The sequence below is a fragment of the Acyrthosiphon pisum genome, chromosome A1 (genome assembly GCF_005508785.2).
Source record: "Acyrthosiphon pisum isolate AL4f chromosome A1, pea_aphid_22Mar2018_4r6ur, whole genome shotgun sequence".
Taxonomy (NCBI): Eukaryota; Metazoa; Arthropoda; class Insecta; order Hemiptera; family Aphididae; genus Acyrthosiphon; species Acyrthosiphon pisum.
This window is the reverse complement of record NC_042494.1, coordinates 53461940-53482632: the sequence shown is the minus strand read 5'-3', so window position 1 is coordinate 53482632 and position 20693 is coordinate 53461940. Positions and strand designations below refer to the sequence as shown.

General features: G+C 26.7%; 2 protein-coding genes across 4 annotated transcripts; both read left to right on the top strand.

Annotated features, from left to right (window-relative positions):
• The first annotated feature begins 9402 nt into the window (after positions 1 to 9402).
• Positions 9403 to 11627, top strand: LOC100159567. Its single transcript, XM_001944034.5, has 4 exons — positions 9403 to 9765; positions 9842 to 10057; positions 10183 to 10405; positions 11066 to 11627. The coding sequence occupies exons 1-4, from the start codon at positions 9728 to 9730 to the stop codon at positions 11177 to 11179; spliced, it is 591 nt and encodes a 196-aa protein (XP_001944069.2). The 5' UTR covers positions 9403 to 9727; the 3' UTR covers positions 11180 to 11627.
• A 1648-nt stretch (positions 11628 to 13275) lies between these two features.
• On the top strand, positions 13276 to 20253 carry LOC100572191 (zinc finger protein GLIS2 homolog). Of its 3 annotated transcripts, XM_008189119.3 has the most exons (7): positions 13276 to 13689; positions 14203 to 14261; positions 14358 to 14435; positions 16898 to 17035; positions 17113 to 17231; positions 18287 to 18487; positions 20049 to 20253. In XM_008189119.3, exons 3-7 carry the CDS (start codon positions 14368 to 14370, stop codon positions 20165 to 20167), a joined length of 645 nt encoding a protein of 214 aa, XP_008187341.1. In that variant the 5' UTR covers positions 13276 to 13689; positions 14203 to 14261; positions 14358 to 14367; the 3' UTR covers positions 20168 to 20253. The 3 variants fall into 3 exon arrangements, with proteins under 3 accessions (XP_008187341.1, XP_029343127.1, XP_029343126.1); XM_029487267.1 differs by having other exon boundaries at positions 14203 to 14435; positions 20049 to 20252; XM_029487266.1 differs by having other exon boundaries at positions 13276 to 14303; positions 20049 to 20252.
• The last annotated feature ends 440 nt before the right edge of the window (positions 20254 to 20693 follow it).

Below are 20693 nucleotides of genomic sequence, written 5' to 3'. Positions count from 1 at the left end.
GTTTGGCAAAAAAACGTCTAAAATACTATGTCACGAGTGTGTTAGACGAAAACAGAAAATCACGGTATCGAATCCCCGTAATTCAATTCAACTTACCAGCTACCGTATAAATTGTTCGTAATAAAATAAAATTACCATTTATCGTATACAAAGAATGATATTATATCATTGAATTCAAACTTAACATCATCCATTACAGTAACTCACTCGTAACCTACTGTACGGCAGAGCAACACCCACTTGCCGGTTTTTTTTTTAAATAAATGAGTTCAATACAAGGCAATTCTAAGTAAATCTAAAATACCAAGTTATTGTATATAAAAATAAATTAACCAAATTATTAACAAAATAGTTCATAGTAAGCATACAGTAATATTGATTCATCTCGATTTCCACAATGTTGAATGACAATAGTTCGTATTAATTAAATGTATGATTAACATAATGATAAGTAGGTACGTCGTACTATACTTTATCTATATTATATATATTTTTTATAATAAGTACATATAAAAATAATATTTGTATAATATATATAATTTTTTAAAAGACATTAATATTCTAAAACTACATTATTTTTAAAATGTTATACTTACCAGACAGAAAAAGCAGACCACGTTAATTTACCGACTGTAACAAAAATGTTATGAGCTCAAGCAGTCGGACATTTCACGGTCACGGGACACGGTAGTAAGTATATACTACCTATAAAATAGTAAACATGAACTCCGTTCAATACATTTAGGGTAGAACATATATTTACTTAACATATGGATACCTTATGGCAAAACAAGTCCCTTTGGCCCTTCCCTATACGCATGTACTAACCATGAAACAACGTTCATAGTATTGTGCATTGTATATACTATACTGTATAGTAATTTACTTGTCACTGTAGTGCAGTCAATACAAACAAAAATGAGTCATTATAAAATGAATCAAAACACTCATCTAATATTCTAATGTGCATATTCCGTTAATTTTCTATATTTTTCCAATATATAATATATTATGATGAACTCGGGCATGTACAGCAATTATCGTATCGCAGTTATTATTTTAATTTTTCTATAATATTGTATGAAATCGTATTATTTAAATAAATAATTGTACTAAACTTGAAATTTTTCTGAAGAGATGTGGGATTGGGTAACATTTTAATCATTTAATGCGGAAAAGGTATTACCGAAGACGGATCAGCAACTGCATAAGAGCGTTATTAAGATACCTATAATAGATGTCCAAAGGCGGTTGTCGGTTGATAAAGATTGCATATTTTATATGGTTTTAGGACGACAGAATACAAACTATGAACAAATAAAAAAAACTATTGTAAATATGAGGCAATATATTTTTTATTTCACTCAGAACTATACAACAATATTCTTGACTAAGCTATGAGACTTACGTGGTGCTGCGGTGAGCACTTATAGTCTATAGAATACATATGATATTATAGTATTTACTATTCAAAATTTAAAATTTCCCGTTACATAATTACTTATAAAAATAATATAAACTAAAAGGTTAAAATGTTTCCAATTTGGTTTTAAGTTTCTTAGCATAAGCTTAGAACACCTTATATACCCGTTGCTAGGGCGCTCGCAAAGGGGGGTTAGGCAAAGTGACCATTCTCCCCATGGGAATTTTTAACTTCATTTACTTTTGTCACCTTCACTATAACTATTATTGGATTGTAAGTAATTATTTTATCTTGCCCCAGGTGGGATTTTATCCTGTGGACGAGCTTGACCCGTTGTTCTTTTTTTAAGCTTAGAACACCTTATATACCCGTTGCTAGGGCGCTCGCAAAGGGGGGTTAGGCAAAGTGACCATTCTCCCCATGGGAATTTTTAACTTCATTTACTTTTGTCACCTTCACTATAACTATTATTGGATTGTAAGTAATTATTTTATCTTGCCCCAGGTGGGATTTTATCCTGTGGACGAGCTTGACCCGTTGTTCTTTTTTTAGAATTATAGTTTATTGCTTTGTTTACGTTTAGAAACAGGGAATTTAGCAAGCTCGCAGAGTGAGCTTTTCTATCTTGTTTAAATAAAGACCTCAATTTAAAAAAAAAATGAATATCAAATAGATAGAGTAGCTGAATACTATTATTCAATTTTATGGAATATTTATTATATGTTTATAATTAATTCGAAATCATTATAATTTTGAAGTATCCAAGCACGTTTTATTAAGAATAAAAATCATTGTATTTTTTTTAACTACTTTTTATAATATTTTATGACTCTTATTAATTATTATTATAATTTTTAACTACCTATATTATTTATAAAAATGCATAACAACTGTATAATATGTAAATTATGCAAATTATGCTTAAAAACCAGTTCTGAAAGTGAAATGAATAAATAATAGTGCCTTACTATATAATGACAAAAAAGTATGCATTGTTTCGTTATATCAAGTTTGAATAAAACATTTATTTCTGGATTATAAAATATAATAATATAATAATTTTTAGATCCTTGTCTGTTCTTTTACATATTTAAAATGAAAATTAATATTACTTATGCATACATTTTTGTACACATTTGTATTTTTTGGGAATTTTTTCCAAACCAAAAAAAAAATACTTCAAGGCCTACTACATTATAGCATTAGGGTGACGGAGTCGACGCATATTATGACGCGTCTCTCTATCTAACCCCTTAACGCTCATCTTCAGTTCTGGTGTTTTCGTTGACCTCTTTGATGCGATATTGCGATGTACTTATTATTTATCAGGTCCGGGATTACCTTAAATTATATATGGAACCTTTATCGCTATTTATATATCAGTGTATCACTCCTTTATTTATAATAATAATTTTTGTGTGGTCTACGTCTTCGTCTTATTCCAAAAGTAAAGAACATTTGCATTCCAATTTTGTATTGTTAGCTTCAATATTAGAGTATATTTAGATAAATACATTTGTCGATCCAGAATTTAAAACTGCATTATTTGAAAAAAATATCCTTTACTACAATATCCAAGTCAAATATTCAATGGATAAAATTCCAGGGTTAAAAAACCAGCAAACAGGACAAAAAACTAAATAAGATAATTTACTTAGAAAATATCTTGTTTAGAAAAAGATTAATAACATTAAAATTGTTTAAAAAAATTATAAATAATTATGAAAAACTAATTTAATTAGTCAAGTTCAAAACATCATATATATATAATATTATATATTTGATCAAATGACACTATTATTCCAAAATCGCCAAAAATCTTCACTATAGGTAACTCCTTCGTTAAAAATTTAATAGTAATAAAAGTTACGCATGTTATATGTGGATAAACGGATAACAATAAGTATAGTTACCTGTAGGCTTATGAACTTATTCTTGTTCAATTATTCTCATTTTAAAGTCCTGAACAAAATTAACTTGTTAATAGTTATTATGGGTCAGTTACCAAACATAAATCAATAGGCTAACCTATGCTAACCTAACTTAACCTATATAATATATGTACTACTTATCAACTAATAATATAATCGTGTTGATCTTCATAACACCATTACAATAATAATATGTTTTGATCTATTCAGATAGGATGAGTTTTCGATTGATGATTGCCTAATATAGCCTTTTAACATTTTTTTTTCGACTATCATTAATAGTTGTTATTCGAATTCTGTATAAAAATAATAATATTTTCATTAAACTGAGTAGTGAGTTCTGACGTATATCTACTGAAAATGCACAACAAATTTAAATTTCAGCTGTATAATAAAATAGTGTACATAGGTACCTATACCTATACCTACATTATTTTTTATAGGACAATTCTATGATTAACGTTATTTTGTTAACCTTATAGATTATTTTGAACGTCATAAATTATTAAATATTTTTTAATATTGTCGCTATGACGTAGGTACCTATTTAATAATCATAAGATAAATGATTTGGATACGTCATTATCGTAAAACGGTGCGATTATTTTCTTTAACTTAAACACAATTAAATATTGACGTTTATTATTATTCAAAATTGTTAATAATATTATGTACATATCAAAATATCGAGGTTATAATGTTTTATCTGTATCCTTATTATGTTAACATGACATGTCATGTGCATATTATAATTACGAAAGTGATTAATTAATCGAGATGATTATGTTCTTATTATTTGTGGCATTTATTTGAACTATTATTTCTATTGTAATTAATTAGGTAATCAATATATTTTAATGTTCATTGAATTAAGAGGATGTCAGCGAACTGTTTGTTATCTCTCTCTGGCCCACGCAGCATTATTTTGTTTTTAAGCACCTAATCTTAGAGTAAAATCACACATTGCAAAAAATATAGAGAATAATATTTTTGAGGAAATGACATATCGATTTTATATTTTATTGTTATTTTACATTGTATTCGACTTTCAAAATGAACAAAAAATTTAGTAAATATTCGTCTTTTTTAATAAAATATGTAGCATGCTACTATATAGGTAGATATTTTTTCTCTGCAAGAAAAATTTAGTTTTCATAGATAATATGTTATTAGGTAATGGGTATTGTGCCGTGGAAAATATCCAGTAACATGCAACATTTTGTTAGGAATTTAATGAATTAAAAATTATAAAATGATTTTTAGAATAATACAAAAATTCAAAATCTGTTTAATTATTATTTAAATTATTTTTTATTCAACAGATATTATTTATTGTTGATTTTACGTTTCTCTGAGAATAAACAAAGCGTTACGCAATATCGGCTAGAAAAAAATTAGTTAGAAAAAGTTGTATTCAGCCAAAAAAAAAAATTGTTAATAATAAAAATATTATGTTCAGCCAAAAAACTCGAAAATATAGTAGAAGATCCCACATAAGCTTTTCTTATAACAATTTTAAAATATTAAAAATACATGAGTAGGTGGGTATACCTATTTTTTTTTATAGATATTTCAACTTTCAAGTGTTGTTTACTAAATTAGATATTTAAACAAAGCATAACAATTTTAAATACGATTTATTGTAATTCTAAAAATAATATTTGTAGGAATTTAAAACTTTTTGTTAGTAAATGTATGTTGTTATTTACTACAAACAATGAAATTTTCGCAATATTTAAATTCATTTTAAGCAAACCATCAGCCTATTCACGCCGGTTTATGGAACCTACGAGCTACGTCAGCTGTAGTAGGTATAAATTTACCTTTACTTTATATAACATAATATTATATTAAATAATATTTTTTATATAGGTACGTATTAGTTATTAATAACTTATTATAATATTATAATGCATGTTATTTGTTTTTGCAAAGTTAGTTCAACTAACAAAAGAATAAATTACTTATATCAATATAAATATATAATAAATGTCCTTAGAAATATAAGCCAACTACCCGTCTCCGCTTAGAATCATTTTTCATAAAAATATACAATGATTTATATATATCATCGAATTCAAATTTAACACATCTAATTTTCAATGAAGTGCCTACTCAGTAGTTCGATGTACTACTATGCAACAGTGAACAGAGTGACTTTCCCAGTTTTTAATTTGTAATGTAAATGAGAATTAATATAACGACATGCGCAACGAATAAGCCAGTAACTCAATTTTCCAAATTTTTTTTTTTCAATTTCCTATAGGGTATCACTATTTTTCTGGATTACCAACGAATACGACAGGAACTGCATTTTATTGCATACGTTATACACAATAAAATAGAGTTACTGCCGTCTCTGTTGGACTTCCAGAAAAACAATGATACCCTATAGAAAAAATAAATAAAATGTTGGAAAATTGAGTCACTGCCTTATTCGTTGCGCATGTCGAATTATATTTATTATTTATTATTACTTATTAGTAATATATTGTTAGATAATTATAATATATTTACACTAAATTGAAATTAAAGTATTTTTTTTTCACCAAAAATGTTTAAAATACATATTTTTTTATGAGGCTGTGTTTTTATATAATATGTATAATGGTCAATGACTTATGGAAATATATCTACAGTAATAGCTATATAATTATATAATTTTAGAAAATACTCTTTCCCACCAACTACTAAAATCATAAATAACTTTCTGCTTCTTAGGATGGCAAATGTTATTTTTCTTTAACGTAATAATTTAAATTTTTCACTCATCAATTTGGCAAAATATGTTATAGTTGCGTACTTGTGTCATATAAACGTTGGGAATGGTATTGAAAATAAAGATAATTATTAAATTCAATTGTTTAACAAAAAAAGAAAATATTTGGTATAGTTAGTCTTAAGTTATCAATCTAATACCTAAATGACTAATGATTTATTGTAATTTCAAGTTTCAACTAAATTGCAAACATTTGTATTGAACATTTATTCACCTAATATACGTCATGCATTACAATTACTTTATCGGAGATAAGTGATAACATATCATAATATCTACGACCTACCAAAGTTAAAAGAAAACAACGTTCAATAACAACTTTATAATACATAACAAAACACAAACAAAAAAATAGGCGTAATTTAAACGATATGCTGGGAATCGGGATCATTATCACCATTCAATACTTAGAAATTAGCTACTTGCCTACATTATTAGTTTAGTCTGTAATCTGTATACATATTATTAATGTACTATATACGTACTTTTTTTTTTAAATTTCTTATAAAGAATAATTATTGGTACATTTTTGTTTTACATTGGTAGTTGGTATCCACCTTTATTATTGTCTAAGGCATGTACAAAAACTGTTTTACATATTTGTGTAAATATTACTACATATAGGTACCTAATACATAAATAATATGTTTCTTATCTTTTTAAATTATTTCTGCGCATAGATTTCGTACCTATAATTAAAAATCAAAAAAAGCAGGTAAGTGGATGTCGCTCTGCTGTACAGTAGATTACAAGTGGGTCATTGTATAATGGTTGTATTAGATTAGATTTGAATTCAATGATATAATATCATCGTATAAGAAAAACGATTCTGAGCGGAGACGGTTTGTCAGTCAGCAGTATATTTTATATTTTGTTATTAATTATTTTATCATGTAAGTTGAATTAATATTAAAATATGATAATTTTTTATTCGTTTCTATGGTGATAAACAAAGCGTTACAAATTAAAATCCCATTTTTAGCGTTTTTTTGTAATTTTCCGGTGGTTTTTCCCGTGGCATTAAATAACTATTAAGAAAATCGAAAAATGACCTCTCTAAAGTACCATCTTGATCCAATTTGCTAAAAGATAAGGTACTATATGTTGAAATCGAAACACTCCTTCTGGAAGAAATTTTGTATACAGGATATAAAAAGAAAAAGAAGAAGAAAAAAAAATAATAAACACCATTGTAAAACCAATAGCTCCCTCGCTCCGCTCAGAATCTAAAATTTAAATGCGTATTTTTTACATTGTTTGTGTTTTAAGTAGTGCATAATTTTTTGCATATTTTGATGTTTTAAGAGCCTATTTTGTAAATTTTGAATGCATATATAATATTCTTCTAGTACTTAAATTAAATGCTTAGCTTTTCCGCCATGAAAATCACAATTAACTAATAATACTCACAAGTCACAATACATTAATTATAGTGGCATTAAATGTAAAAGAAATAAAATATAATTTAAATAATTGATAAATATGGAAGCATATTTTGTGCCTATGAAAATGCCTATTTAAATTTTAAAAATTACATCTTATTTAAATTAAATTTGTATTAATTTAAGATTTTGAGCGTAGCAATGAATGTATTGTATTTACAATGATGTGTGTTTTTTCTATCATCAACATTTGTTGATAAAATAGTTAAAATGCTCCAATTTTCGACATAAGCATCTTTTCTGATAGAAAAGTAAATCTAGTTATGGTGCATTCTATATTTAAAATTCGCAGTATATAGTTTACACAAAACCAATTTTTTTAAAAATGGATTTTATTTTTGGTGTAGCAATAAACTAATAAAGGGGCAAAGAGGGCAAATCCCCCCTCCCAATCGTGGTAGTTTTTCTTTGTTTTACACTATGTTTAGCCAATTTTTGAACTTTTTGTACTTTCTCCCCCCCCCCCCATGCCCCTATCAAAATTAATCCATGGATCCGCCACTGATCTTGATATTATATTATACATCCATACTATCATGCGTATGCTCTACCTCAGTAGTTTACTAGTATTATGAGCCTGAACTGAATATAGCAATGTATTACATATTTGCATAATAGGTATTATGATACTCATTACTCATGAGTCATGTTTGATGTTTTTATAATAGTTACTGGTATGGAAAATTTCGCAGATATAAATAAATAAATAATCTCGAAAAATACTGAGTACCTATCCTATTATGTGCATATAAATATTTAATATGAGATAGGTAGTCTCATTGAGGCTCAATACGAAATTGGCAAGTGTAAGTAAAATATGAAGGACAATAATATTGAAAGATTGATGTGTATCGCACATGATACACAAGACAGTCACTTGCTAAATAATATTATGAATATTTTTCATTAGATTTAGCGAGTAGATAAACGGAATAAAAATCCCGACACTTGGAAAAAATCCTTAGACTACAAAATTTACTCAAAACCACTTGAAAATGATCGAACAAATATAATTTTTTTTAAACCCTAATTATCACATTATTAATATTTAATTACCAATATATAGGTAGCCAGGTAGGTGGGTATTACGTTTCCTAATATTAATATTATCGACTATCGTCAAAATTTTGACGATAGTCGATAATGTATAACACATAATGATAATAATAAAAGAATTTCAAATCTCAAATGTTTCCTATTGCAGTGACGATCCTAGGGCTTAATTTTTTTTTTTTTTTGGATCCTCTGGATCCGCCGCTGTCCTATTGCCTATTGGCTATTTATGTGTACGGTGTAACGCAACTTATATTAATAAAAATTAACAAAATTCAATTCAATTGTTTACAGAATAATACATAATAGGTATCGTAGCATAGAAGACAAGTATAGAACAAAATATTATTGTTAGGTATTTGTGAATGTTTGTAAATTATTACATAAATTATAATATAATATATTTGTATATTGTACAATATTATATTCAATATTTATTTTAAACTGAACATAGGTTGGTTCTTTAATTTAATGATTCTTTAATACTTAATTTTTAATTTATGATATTTGAACTCAGGCACGTATACCAAAAAAGTTCGGGGGGGGGAGGGTCAATCCCCCACCCCCCACCTGTATACGTTCCTATTTGAACTTATACTATAATATATTTTAAACATGATAATATTATTATTGTTCATTAAATAATAAATATACTTACCTCCTGGCTACCTATTAGTAAATAATTAATTAAATATTAATAATGTGGCAATATTAGCGTTTAAAAATATTTGTTCTATCATTTTAATGTGGTTGTATCACTGTATCACTATTCACTGTATTGACTTGTGAAGTTGTGAGTAATTTTGTTGTCTAGGGATTTTTTTTCGAGAATTTTTTTCCCGGTAATCTTATAATTCATTATCACTTATCAGGTGCTTTATCAAACAATATCATTATCGCTTATGAACTAGAAGAAGATAGTAACTAAATAATGATGGTTTGAATTTCAACTCGATAACACGATAACTGCAGCTGCCTGTAGGTTTTACTCCAAAGTCCAGCCGCTCTTTAATTTTGTTGTTGATCGACAAGTAAGAACCGTTAATTAGATTAATGTATTTATTGGCCTGCTAGATTTTCTATATCATCGAAAAATTATATGTCACTTATTCGTGAAATGGAAGACGAGGTTGAAATGTAAGGAAATTAAAGTTACCTAAAGTATTATTTGTGCATTTACATTGTTATTATTAAACTTTGGCTTTAAATCTAGACGCAAGATCCAGGGGTTAGAACTAATATTGAAATCAATAAATTGTGAAAAGTATATATCCAAATTCAAAAATCATGGAATTAATGAACATACGTTAATTCTTTTGTCAGCGGATGATCTCAGGAGCCTGGATGTTGATAATAAGGACATTTCTACTATATTGAGTGCAATAAATATACTCAATAAAACATTAAAGCACAGTGAAATAAGATTATCGTAAGTTCATTGATTATTGATTCAAAACAGAAACATTTAATTATTATTTTTTTTTTTTAATGTATGCTATAATATATTTTATCAAACATACAATATCCTTATTGACATACAAATTTCTTTTCTAGAAATGATGAAGTTCAACAAATACAATCCAGCATTTGTGGGCAACTTGGATATATTGCTTTAACTTTAAGTCAAGTGCATAATTCAATCACTAGCGATAAAAATAATTTAGGTGACATGTTAATTGATAACCATATATCAGCAATTGATGCTGCTTTAATGTTAAAGCCGTATATGAGAGCAGAAGAAAAAAGCATTGAAAATTCATTAAAAAGTGTTTTTAAGGTAATACAAATGTTCATTTTTTAATTTTTGCTCTATTTTACATAAAAAGATAACAATAGAATAAAAAAATTAATTTTTTAAAACCATAATAATCTCAATAAAATGTTCAAAAAATAATGTTTTTGTTTTATAATTACATACCTAGTATGCTTTTTTATGTTGAATATAATAGAACAATCAAATATTGACCATTGTAATTAAATTTTAATTTATAGTCTATAGGCAGTTACATGAAATAATTCTTAGTAAGTTAAGGATATAGTCATTGACTCTTAAATATGAACAGTAGATTGTTCTTCATCACCACCCCCCTTTGGGGAAATTTTTTTGGTAATTACGTTTATTACACAGTAAACAATTAAAAAAATAAAAATAAAGTTTTTTTAATTTGTTACTGTTTTTCAGATCTGTTGGTATAAATGCCAATGTAAAAAACCCAAACATTTTTTAAATATTTTCAGATTCAGTGCCTTAAACACACGTTTAAAAATAAATAATAAAAATTGAATAATGAGCACAGCACATTTTTTCTACAAATTTAATTATCTTAAACTAAATAATACAAGAAAAAACAATATTTTGAATTTAGATAAAAAATTATACTTATTTGTCATTATTTATGTTTAATTTTCGTACTTATTAATTGATTGTGTATTTTAGATTACAACAAAAAGAAAAACTATCATAATTACAACGACAATGTGTATGGTCCTTATATTTGGCCTTACATTTCGACGTCTAAATTATTCATTCAACTTTAATAATATATTCTAAAATGTAATATCCCACAATTTGGAGTTTTGTATTATTTCAATGTTGTATAATTTCATAATATTATTTATATTATTCTTAAAAGTAAAGACTATTTTTTAAATCCCTTAATTTAATTCGATTTTTATTTGTATCAAAAGTTTAACTACTACATTTTACACTTTAAGTTTTTGTTGAAAGTTGAAAGCATGAAAATGTAATAATAATAAATAATCTTGTTCTTAAAATATTTTTCTCAATCCTCCTCTTTCGGATTTATACAAAAATTAATCATAAAATGACAGGTTACTGAGGTTTGATATTTGGTACTTGTTTTATTTTAGTAAACAATAATGATGTACTGGTGTATTATTTTAATCTTTAAATAATAAATTGTTGCATTTAAAAATATTAAACTTAGTGGCACTGTGAAACCATTAGTTGGAATTGCATTATAATCTTTCGATGACTAGATTGTTCTTTCTTAAAAATAGGAGTGTTCATTCTATCTTAAATAATGATAAATTATAAATGAAAAAACAAAGTAAGTATACAACTTTATTTAGAAACAAATATTCAAGGCTGGGCATTAACGAGTTAAAAATTAAAATTAAGTTAAAACGTTAAGTTAATTAACTCGTTACTTTTTTTTTCAAATTAACTTTTAACTTAATAAGTTACTTTTTTTTCAAGATTAACGTGTTAACTTCAAGTTAATTTTATTTCAAAAATATCTAAATTAAGTTAATTTTCGTCCGAAGAATAATGCAAATGTTTGAATGTGTTTTTACTTTGATGTATCATTTTAAATTTCCCCAGTAATTTTCTTGGACGTAAAGAAAAACGGAACTTTTCTCCTTTGCGGGACACCCCTTTTTTTAGGTTTTTTTGGGGGGGGACTTAGTCATTTTTTGGGTAAAAAAAATGTTGGTGAAATCAGAATTTGGCGTATGAAGTTATTCTCGAAGTTATAGCTAATTGAAGTTTTAACTTTATATAATAACCCTTAAATACCTATAATGCTTGATTTCTCGCTACGCTCGCTCGGACATTAAAATTGAAAATATCCCCCTATTTGCTGTGTAAACCACCACTAGGCCACAACTGGGCCCGCTTGGAGATGCGACATTTATAAGTTATTAAATGTTACGTATTATATACTAACTTTGAAGTGTCATAACTTCGAAAGTAAGTCTGAGCCCCAAATTCTGACTTCACCATCGTCTTCAGCGTACTTAACTACATAAGTATCAAAAAAAAAAAAAAAAAAGGTGTCCCGTAAAGTAGAAATATACCAGAAAAACTATCTAACAAACCATATTATGTGTCTGGAATTTTTATTTTTGCAAATTAGCAAATTTTAACTTAACACTAAGTTAAGTTACTTTTTTTTTAAATTTAACTTTTAACTTAACGAGTTAACGAAAAAAAATATGAGTAACTTTTAACTTAACTTAACTTAATTATTTTAAAATAACTTAACTTAACGAGTTAAAAAAAATCGTTAACTTACCCAGCCTTGCAAATATTTAACAGTTTCCTAATATACTGTACTAATGTTTAAATATTTGTAAGCAACAATTTTAGATTTTTGTAATAAGTTTATGACCTTGGTAATAAAGTGTAGGTAACCTTTTTTTTAATACATTTTAATTTAATTATTTGTTATTTTTATTACAGTTATTTTACTATAAGGTTTTATAAATTGATTTATTCAGATGATTCAACATTTTTCTAATCTAACTAAATTTCAACATAATATCAGAGTCCGCTGATTTTTATAGATTATTTAATATTATTATAAAAATCATATTTCATGACACATCTAAGTAACCCTAGGTTCTTCAATTTTTCAAACTACTCTAAATTCCAAGATCTTTTTATACATTCATGTTTGGTTATAATTCATTGATTATGTCTTTGAACTCTTTTGATGAATATTGAGATTATTACCTTTAATTTTACATCCTCCTCTTACAGAAAACACCTTCAGGCTTCAATAGCTTTTCTAATAAATTATGTTGACTTGAATACTTCTAATATTCCTTATATTATTATATACTACTTTTATTAGCTTTTACTTTTCCATAAAAATGTGTTGTTATGTATTTGTAAAGCTCTATTATATTATGACATATAAATAAACAAATTAATTTGATAGAATATAATACCTACACTTCAATGAATGGAGACATCAAGAAAATATTTAGTCAATATTGTTTGTTTAAATACTCAGCATCTGCCATCAGTCATCTGGTGAATCTACTAACTGCATGAAAAGTATCCATACAATTAAAATATAATTTCATAATTGATATATTTTAATAACTAAGGAGTGTTGCAATGTTGCAAATAATGCTGAAAATATCTTTCTATTATAATTTATTTTAAAATTATGTAATCAAAATTTTTATTTTACATGAAATTCTACATTCTGTATCTTGAGGCACAATAAGCATATAATAACAGACATATATAAACATGAACAATTTATTTTGAAAATGTAGCCAACCACTGATGACATAAATCACTATGTAAGTAAGATTGTGAGGTCATATATACTTAGACCCAAGTTATTCTTAAAAATTATATAATATTAGCAGTTTGCACAAAATCGCTGAATGGAATCTGATATTTATGGGTACCTATATAGGTCATAGATTATAGACGTACAGTGTATTCATGTAGGATTTTTCACCATCCATTGAAATATTATACATAATGATAACTGTCAATTAAAAGGTTGTAGCTAGCCAAAATGTTTCTTGTTTGGTATGAAATTGCTTATAGTATTTTTCACACCTTATGAAAGACAAATATGGTGACATCTGTATGCGTTATAGATTTACATAATTGCATATACCCCCTGTCAAGATGTAAAATATAATATTAACACAAGACCCCCAGCTAGGAGACCACATTGAGTCCATATGGCAATGGCATATTATTAACATATAAGTATAAACGTTATTTAAAAACAAAACGAGATGCATTATTATTATTATTGTCTGTTAGTATGTATACAATCGTTTCTGTTCATCATTTAGTTATGAACATACAGTCATTCCGGATTTGCTGGATAATCTCTCAACGAAGACTGAAATAGGTACCATTTCTGAATATAACCTGATAGTCGTGAATGGCATAGGTAGTATACCTTCCGTATCTAATTAATTTATACTAAAATTTATTTTCACGTCAGAACTCGTGCAATGAAACACATGTTTAATAGCAATAACATGTTAGACAACAGTGATGAAGATTCGTCGTGCTATTGCAAGTAATGATTTTTAGATTTTAATTTAATTAAAGAAACATAACAACTAAAATTGATATTCCATATTATAAACTATTTTGGACATAATATTGTTTTGCATGCATCACAGTACCTATAATAATTAATTAGTTGAAAATAATAACAATAATAGTGAAGTATCCTAGTATCTGGTAGGTATCTCAATAGCCTTCGCTAACCATAGTACTAATATTATACTAGTCTGCAGTACATCCTAGTAAATTTACAATTTACAGACTTGGGTAGTATTCCGAATACTTTTTAAATACCTACTTTTTTTGAAAGTATTCAATACGGCATTTTGAATACTTTTTACAAGTATTCTGAGTACAGTATTTATTCGGAATACTTTTTTTCTTATATAGGTATACTCTTATATATTACTAATTACCTATTACTTATTAACTATATTAATTTGAATATAATTTATAACTAATAGATAGCCAGATAGGTGTGTATTATTGAGATTATAATAATGTTCATTTATAAACACAGAATTGAAAAATAATTTTTTGTTATTGAAATCTAAATCTACTAAAGAAAAATGATTAGAAAAATATTCGGAATACTTTTTGTGAAATATACCAAATACTTAGGAATATTATTATCATAAAGTATTCGAATAGGTACATCATAGTATTCTGAATACTTTTTTTCAAGTATTCGAAATATGTATTTGAAATACTTTAAAAAATATTTTACCCAAGTCTGACAGTTTATATACACGTAGGTCGTAGGAGGATGCTTTTGGTTAAAATAAAAACCAATTTCTTTGTAACATGCTTTATTAGATTCCGAGTGTATTTTTAATTCATATTGATTACAAATAACATTATTTTATGTAGTGTTGGCCAACGATATAATTTTCAATATCGATATCGTATTTTTTTCCCCGATATCATATTGCGATATCGAAGCATATTAAAGCATTAAAAGTATAGAATACATATTATGTTTGTATAAATAATAAAATTAATAACGAACGTAATAATTACGAAAATAAATACGACGTCTCACCGCGAGTTAACAACCGGTACTGAATTTAGATCAAATTGTTTGGTGTGGTGAGTTATTTCTTTGGAACATATTAATATCGCCTCGTATCTTAATCTACGTTAATCTACTTTTACAGATATAATAAAATAAGATAAAATATTATTTTATTTTATACTGTTTGCTCAGTTTAATGTTTAATCATCCGTAAAACCGCAAAATTCCGAGCCCCAATTAATCACACCGATATCGCGATATTTTCGATAATTATTTTTAGATATCGATATCGTTGGCCAACACATGTTATATGTTATTCCATCAAAAATATTATTCTCTATCTTTTTTGTAGTAGGTTATTTTACTCTAAGATTACTTAAAAACATAGAAAAACCGATTCTGCGCAAATGCGTTTTGTCTATGTTGCGCGTGGGCCAGTGAGAGAAAACAAATATTGCGCTGACATCCTCTTAATTCGTGGTACAAGTTGATCATTTCGATAAAATGTTTATTGTTACCTTACCCAACTAGGTACTCAGGTACTCTTATTATACCTGGATAACCGATATGTTATGCTGCCTCGCTAACATTTAATATGGCATTGTCATTCAACGTAGTTATAGGTATAAAATATTGTATACGATTTGCAAAATAACTAAAACATTTTGACCGTAATAAAATGGATCCCCAAAATATTTTAGATGTACCTAGTAGATAATGGCTTTTATAAACTAGCTATCAAAAATGATGTTATAAAATATAATTCAATTATACATCAGAAACCAGTTTTCAGTATATAAATAAAAATTGTATATCAATCACTGATGTACAAAAGGATCAACAAATTTCCTTAAGATAAGCTTCTGCGTTAAATTCATCAATTGGTGGGCAAGGGTATACGCGTAATTGCAAAACAAAGTGCACCACAAAAAAGTGTGGTTTTTGAAATGTTGGCATTTTACGTAGTACAAAATGTCATGACAGTTTATCCTTTATCATGTTGCAATATGTAGAAAATTTTTCCTAATTTTTTTTTTTTAAATCATAATTTTATTTTTGTATGGTAAAATAATCATAATTTAAATTAATAATATAAGTATAATATTGTTTAATAATAATGAAATATAATTTAACATATTGTTTCTACTTTATATTATTGTCTATAGACTATAGTAATATAGTATACCTAATATTATGTGTGAATACGTAGGTACTCATGTTAACATTAACCAAAACCGTGTTGTGTATGCCTATATTATTTATATTTTTCAACATTCGCCAATTTAGTAGGTTTATGTCGACATTTACTTGGTGATTGTCAGCACTCACCATTTTCGGACATGCACAGTAACATATACATTATAGTATTATATATAGTAATAGTAACTATACTTTTTATTACAATATATATTATACAAACAAGTATCATTAAATGTATTATATTTTAAACACATTAGGTGGGAAAATTGTGATTTGTACATGAATAAAATAGAACTACCAAAACATGTAATAAACCATATAGCTCCAGAATCCCAAGGGTTATTCTACTGCAAGTGGAAAAGTTGTACAAGAGGAGACCGAGCTTTTAACGCCAAGTAGATTTTTTTTGTAAAACTCATTACACAAAAATGTTATTCTTTCAGCATTGTACCTAAGTAGAATTATTTTCAAGGTACAAGATATTAGTCCACATACGCACTCATACAAACGACAAGCCGCATCAATGCTACATATGCGGTAAAAGCTTTACACGGGCTGAAAATCTGAAGATCCATGCTCGCTCGCATACAGGTACGTAAAATATTTTATTTCATTATTATTAATTACTATTTATACATAAATATATTACACAATTATATATGTGTTTAAAGCAATAAGTATAGATATACCAACCAATATAATATGCATAATTATATTATAAGTTAGGTTATAGCCAATAGGTAGATAACTAAGTAAGCTTATCTGTTCGTTTGTTATATAGGTAGGTAAAAATGTAAAATACATATTAACAAGAAGTGTCCCGTGACGATATAAACTTCTGTTTTGTAAATGAGAACCCCCATTTTTTAGGTACCTACTGTAAATTATTTAACGGATAGTTTTTTTGAACATTTAGATGTAGGTACCTACTTAGTTCAAAATTATAATTGTTCTTAAAAATGGTTTTACAAAATTATAAAATAGACGTAATATTGGAGCTAGTATTTATAATACTTGGGCCATTTTTACAAATTATTAATGCTGATAGATTAATGTTAACGAATAATGACTAAAATTTAGAGATCACCATAGACCCTATATCTTATAAACCACAACCAAGTTGAGTAATTACTCAAAATGTCCGCTGAATAATTTACATTTGAAGAGGGGGTTGCTCATTTGAAAAACAGAATTTTGTATCTCCACAGGAAACTTCATAAATAATACAAAAAAATCAGATTTTAAATAACTGCATTATTGTCTATTGAATAAAAAAAGAGGTGAGCATTCTTGGTGCACCCTGTTTGACTGTTTAAGATACAACCTTATATTCACAGTAAACAAAACTGTAAAAGTTCATATTTCACAATATTATAAATTTATTAACGCATCAGCTAAAGCGGCGGCGGCTCATCCTTCCAGTTATACACAATTCAAGATATAGACACTATACTTAAATTTCATCATTAGAAGGCTAACTAGTAATTTCCATCTTAAAAACAATTAGGTATACACTTTTAAACGCACTTCTTTCCAAAAGAAAGATTATATCTCCTTTATTTTGTGTATTGTATTTATAAATACATAAATTTAATTTGTAACCAATATAAAATGTTAAATTTGAAGTTTGAAATGTATATGCACAGGCGAGAAACCTTACGTTTGTTCAGTGAACGGATGCAACAAGGCATACTCCAATACGAGCGATCGTTTCAAGCACACCCGAACGCACTTCATCGAAAAACCATACGCTTGTCGAGTGGAAAGCTGTCTGAAAAGGTATACGGACCCCAGCTCTTTGCGAAAACATGCAAAAAGTCATAATCATCAAGTAAAAGTGATATTGAGTACGTATAATACATTACTAGTTACTACAATTAATAATGTACGGTTATCATAATGTTCATCTATAAATCTACCAAACTTAAAAAGTACTTTAATAATACAATTGACTATACGACGTCATCGTTTTAAATTAAAAAATCGTTAGATAATTATGTACTTCCAATCTCAGTACGTATATATTAGTAACTTATTATGAATAATGAATGTATCAGTTATGTAAGACTCATTTGGCAGCATTCAGAAATTAGCATTTGAAGAGTTAAAAGACGAAGGGAAATTTAAGATCTCACGTGTATTGCACTAAATATGAATATATTATAATTATGTTACCTATGCCATTGAACTTGCATTAAAATTATAGTGAACCATGATAACATATAATACATATAATTATAGAATTATAGCGTGAATAGCTTAAACTAATTTTGTTTGGATTTTACAAATTATACACTAAAAGGTTATGTACAATATTTCGTTTACGTTTACTTAAATTCTGAGTGCAGTGATAACAAATTATTTTAATTATTTTATTGTAATTCAAAAAATATTAATTGTATAAACTTGAAAGTTGAAACATCCCTTTATTACGAAAATTATAATTTTCTCTACACAATTACATTTTCAAAATTACCACCACACAGCCTTCCGCGTATCACAGAATTTTTGAATGGACATTTCCAGGGTCTTTGAGGCTCCATCTAACAATGCCTACATAATATATTTGTACCTTGAGGCATGAACCTATTCATACCGTTGTACCTCTACGACACGTCGGCATATTACCATTTGACTTATAAGCTCCTACCTAATAACAATAAAATATAAGTTGTTTTTTGGTAAAAATTAGTTCACCATCAATCTGTGGTTTAAGTAATAATATCTATAGTTAAATAAATTATAAAATATCCTTAGAAATAAAGGATGACATCGTTTCTGATCAAAATCGTTTTTTGTATGCAACGATTTATAATCGAATTCAAATTAAACACATCCATTACAGTGATCTACTCGCAATGACCAGACTCGAAAAGTCGAAGCCTATTATACAGCAGAGTAACTTCTGTTTTATTTATTATTTGTTATTATTAGTTATTAAGCGTCGTCATCCATAGTATTTTGATGATTATATAAATGATTATATAATTTAAAAAATCGTATAATATAATATTTATGTAAATATTATGTTTTGTTATACAATGATCAATGATTAAAGGGACAAATAATGTATACATGAATACCTTAACTTATAACGTTATAAGTAATATTATTAAATATTACATCACCTCAGTCATGAATTATTAACAGTAAGTAAAATGTTTGTGATAGTGAAACTAATCTTTTGATTTTTTTTTTTTTTAAATATTTTTTATAAATAAAATGTTAGTTACGTATAATTAATACATATACATACTTATTATACTGATTATTTGTATAATTATGCACGTCATATTTAATATTTAGTATGAAACAGAAGTCACTAAAAATATTATGATTAATATATATTTATATACAGTTTATACGTATCAAATATAAATTAACATACATTTTATGATTAATTTTCAGCACAAGATACGAATCCTTGTTGTTCTTCGTCGGTCTTCATAACACCATCTTGTTCTGCATATTCCATTCCCAACGTTATTGACCAACCATTAGATTTATCAATTCGTTGGAAAAAATAAAAATTGAAATTGAAAGTTAAAAGTAGTATTCAACAAAAGTGCAAATGACAATATTATTAAACTTTGTTTATGAATTTATTATAATAAATGTACATACTTTTACTTATATAAATATTTTTTTATTATTATTGTTCATGATTGTTTAAAATTATCGATTTAAATAAAAGTTTTAAAATCATTTTCCTCAGTTTTATTATAATTACCTACCCATGTATAATACTATAATATTATAATCTATAGCAGCGTGTAATAGTATCATAAATATTCGATTATAAATGAATACCAGAATACCAAGTATAATAATTATAATAGTAGAGTAATGTTGCATATTTTATGTGTTAGAAATTAGAATACATGATTTAAGAATCATATTTATAATACTCAATACATTTTTTTTGGATATACGACATTCAACCAATGTATGACCTACAAATGTAGTAATCTTTATAGTGTTGTCCTCCGGGTCACTATAAAGATGCGACCTACTAGTTACTACTACTATACCAATACCCATATTATAAATAGA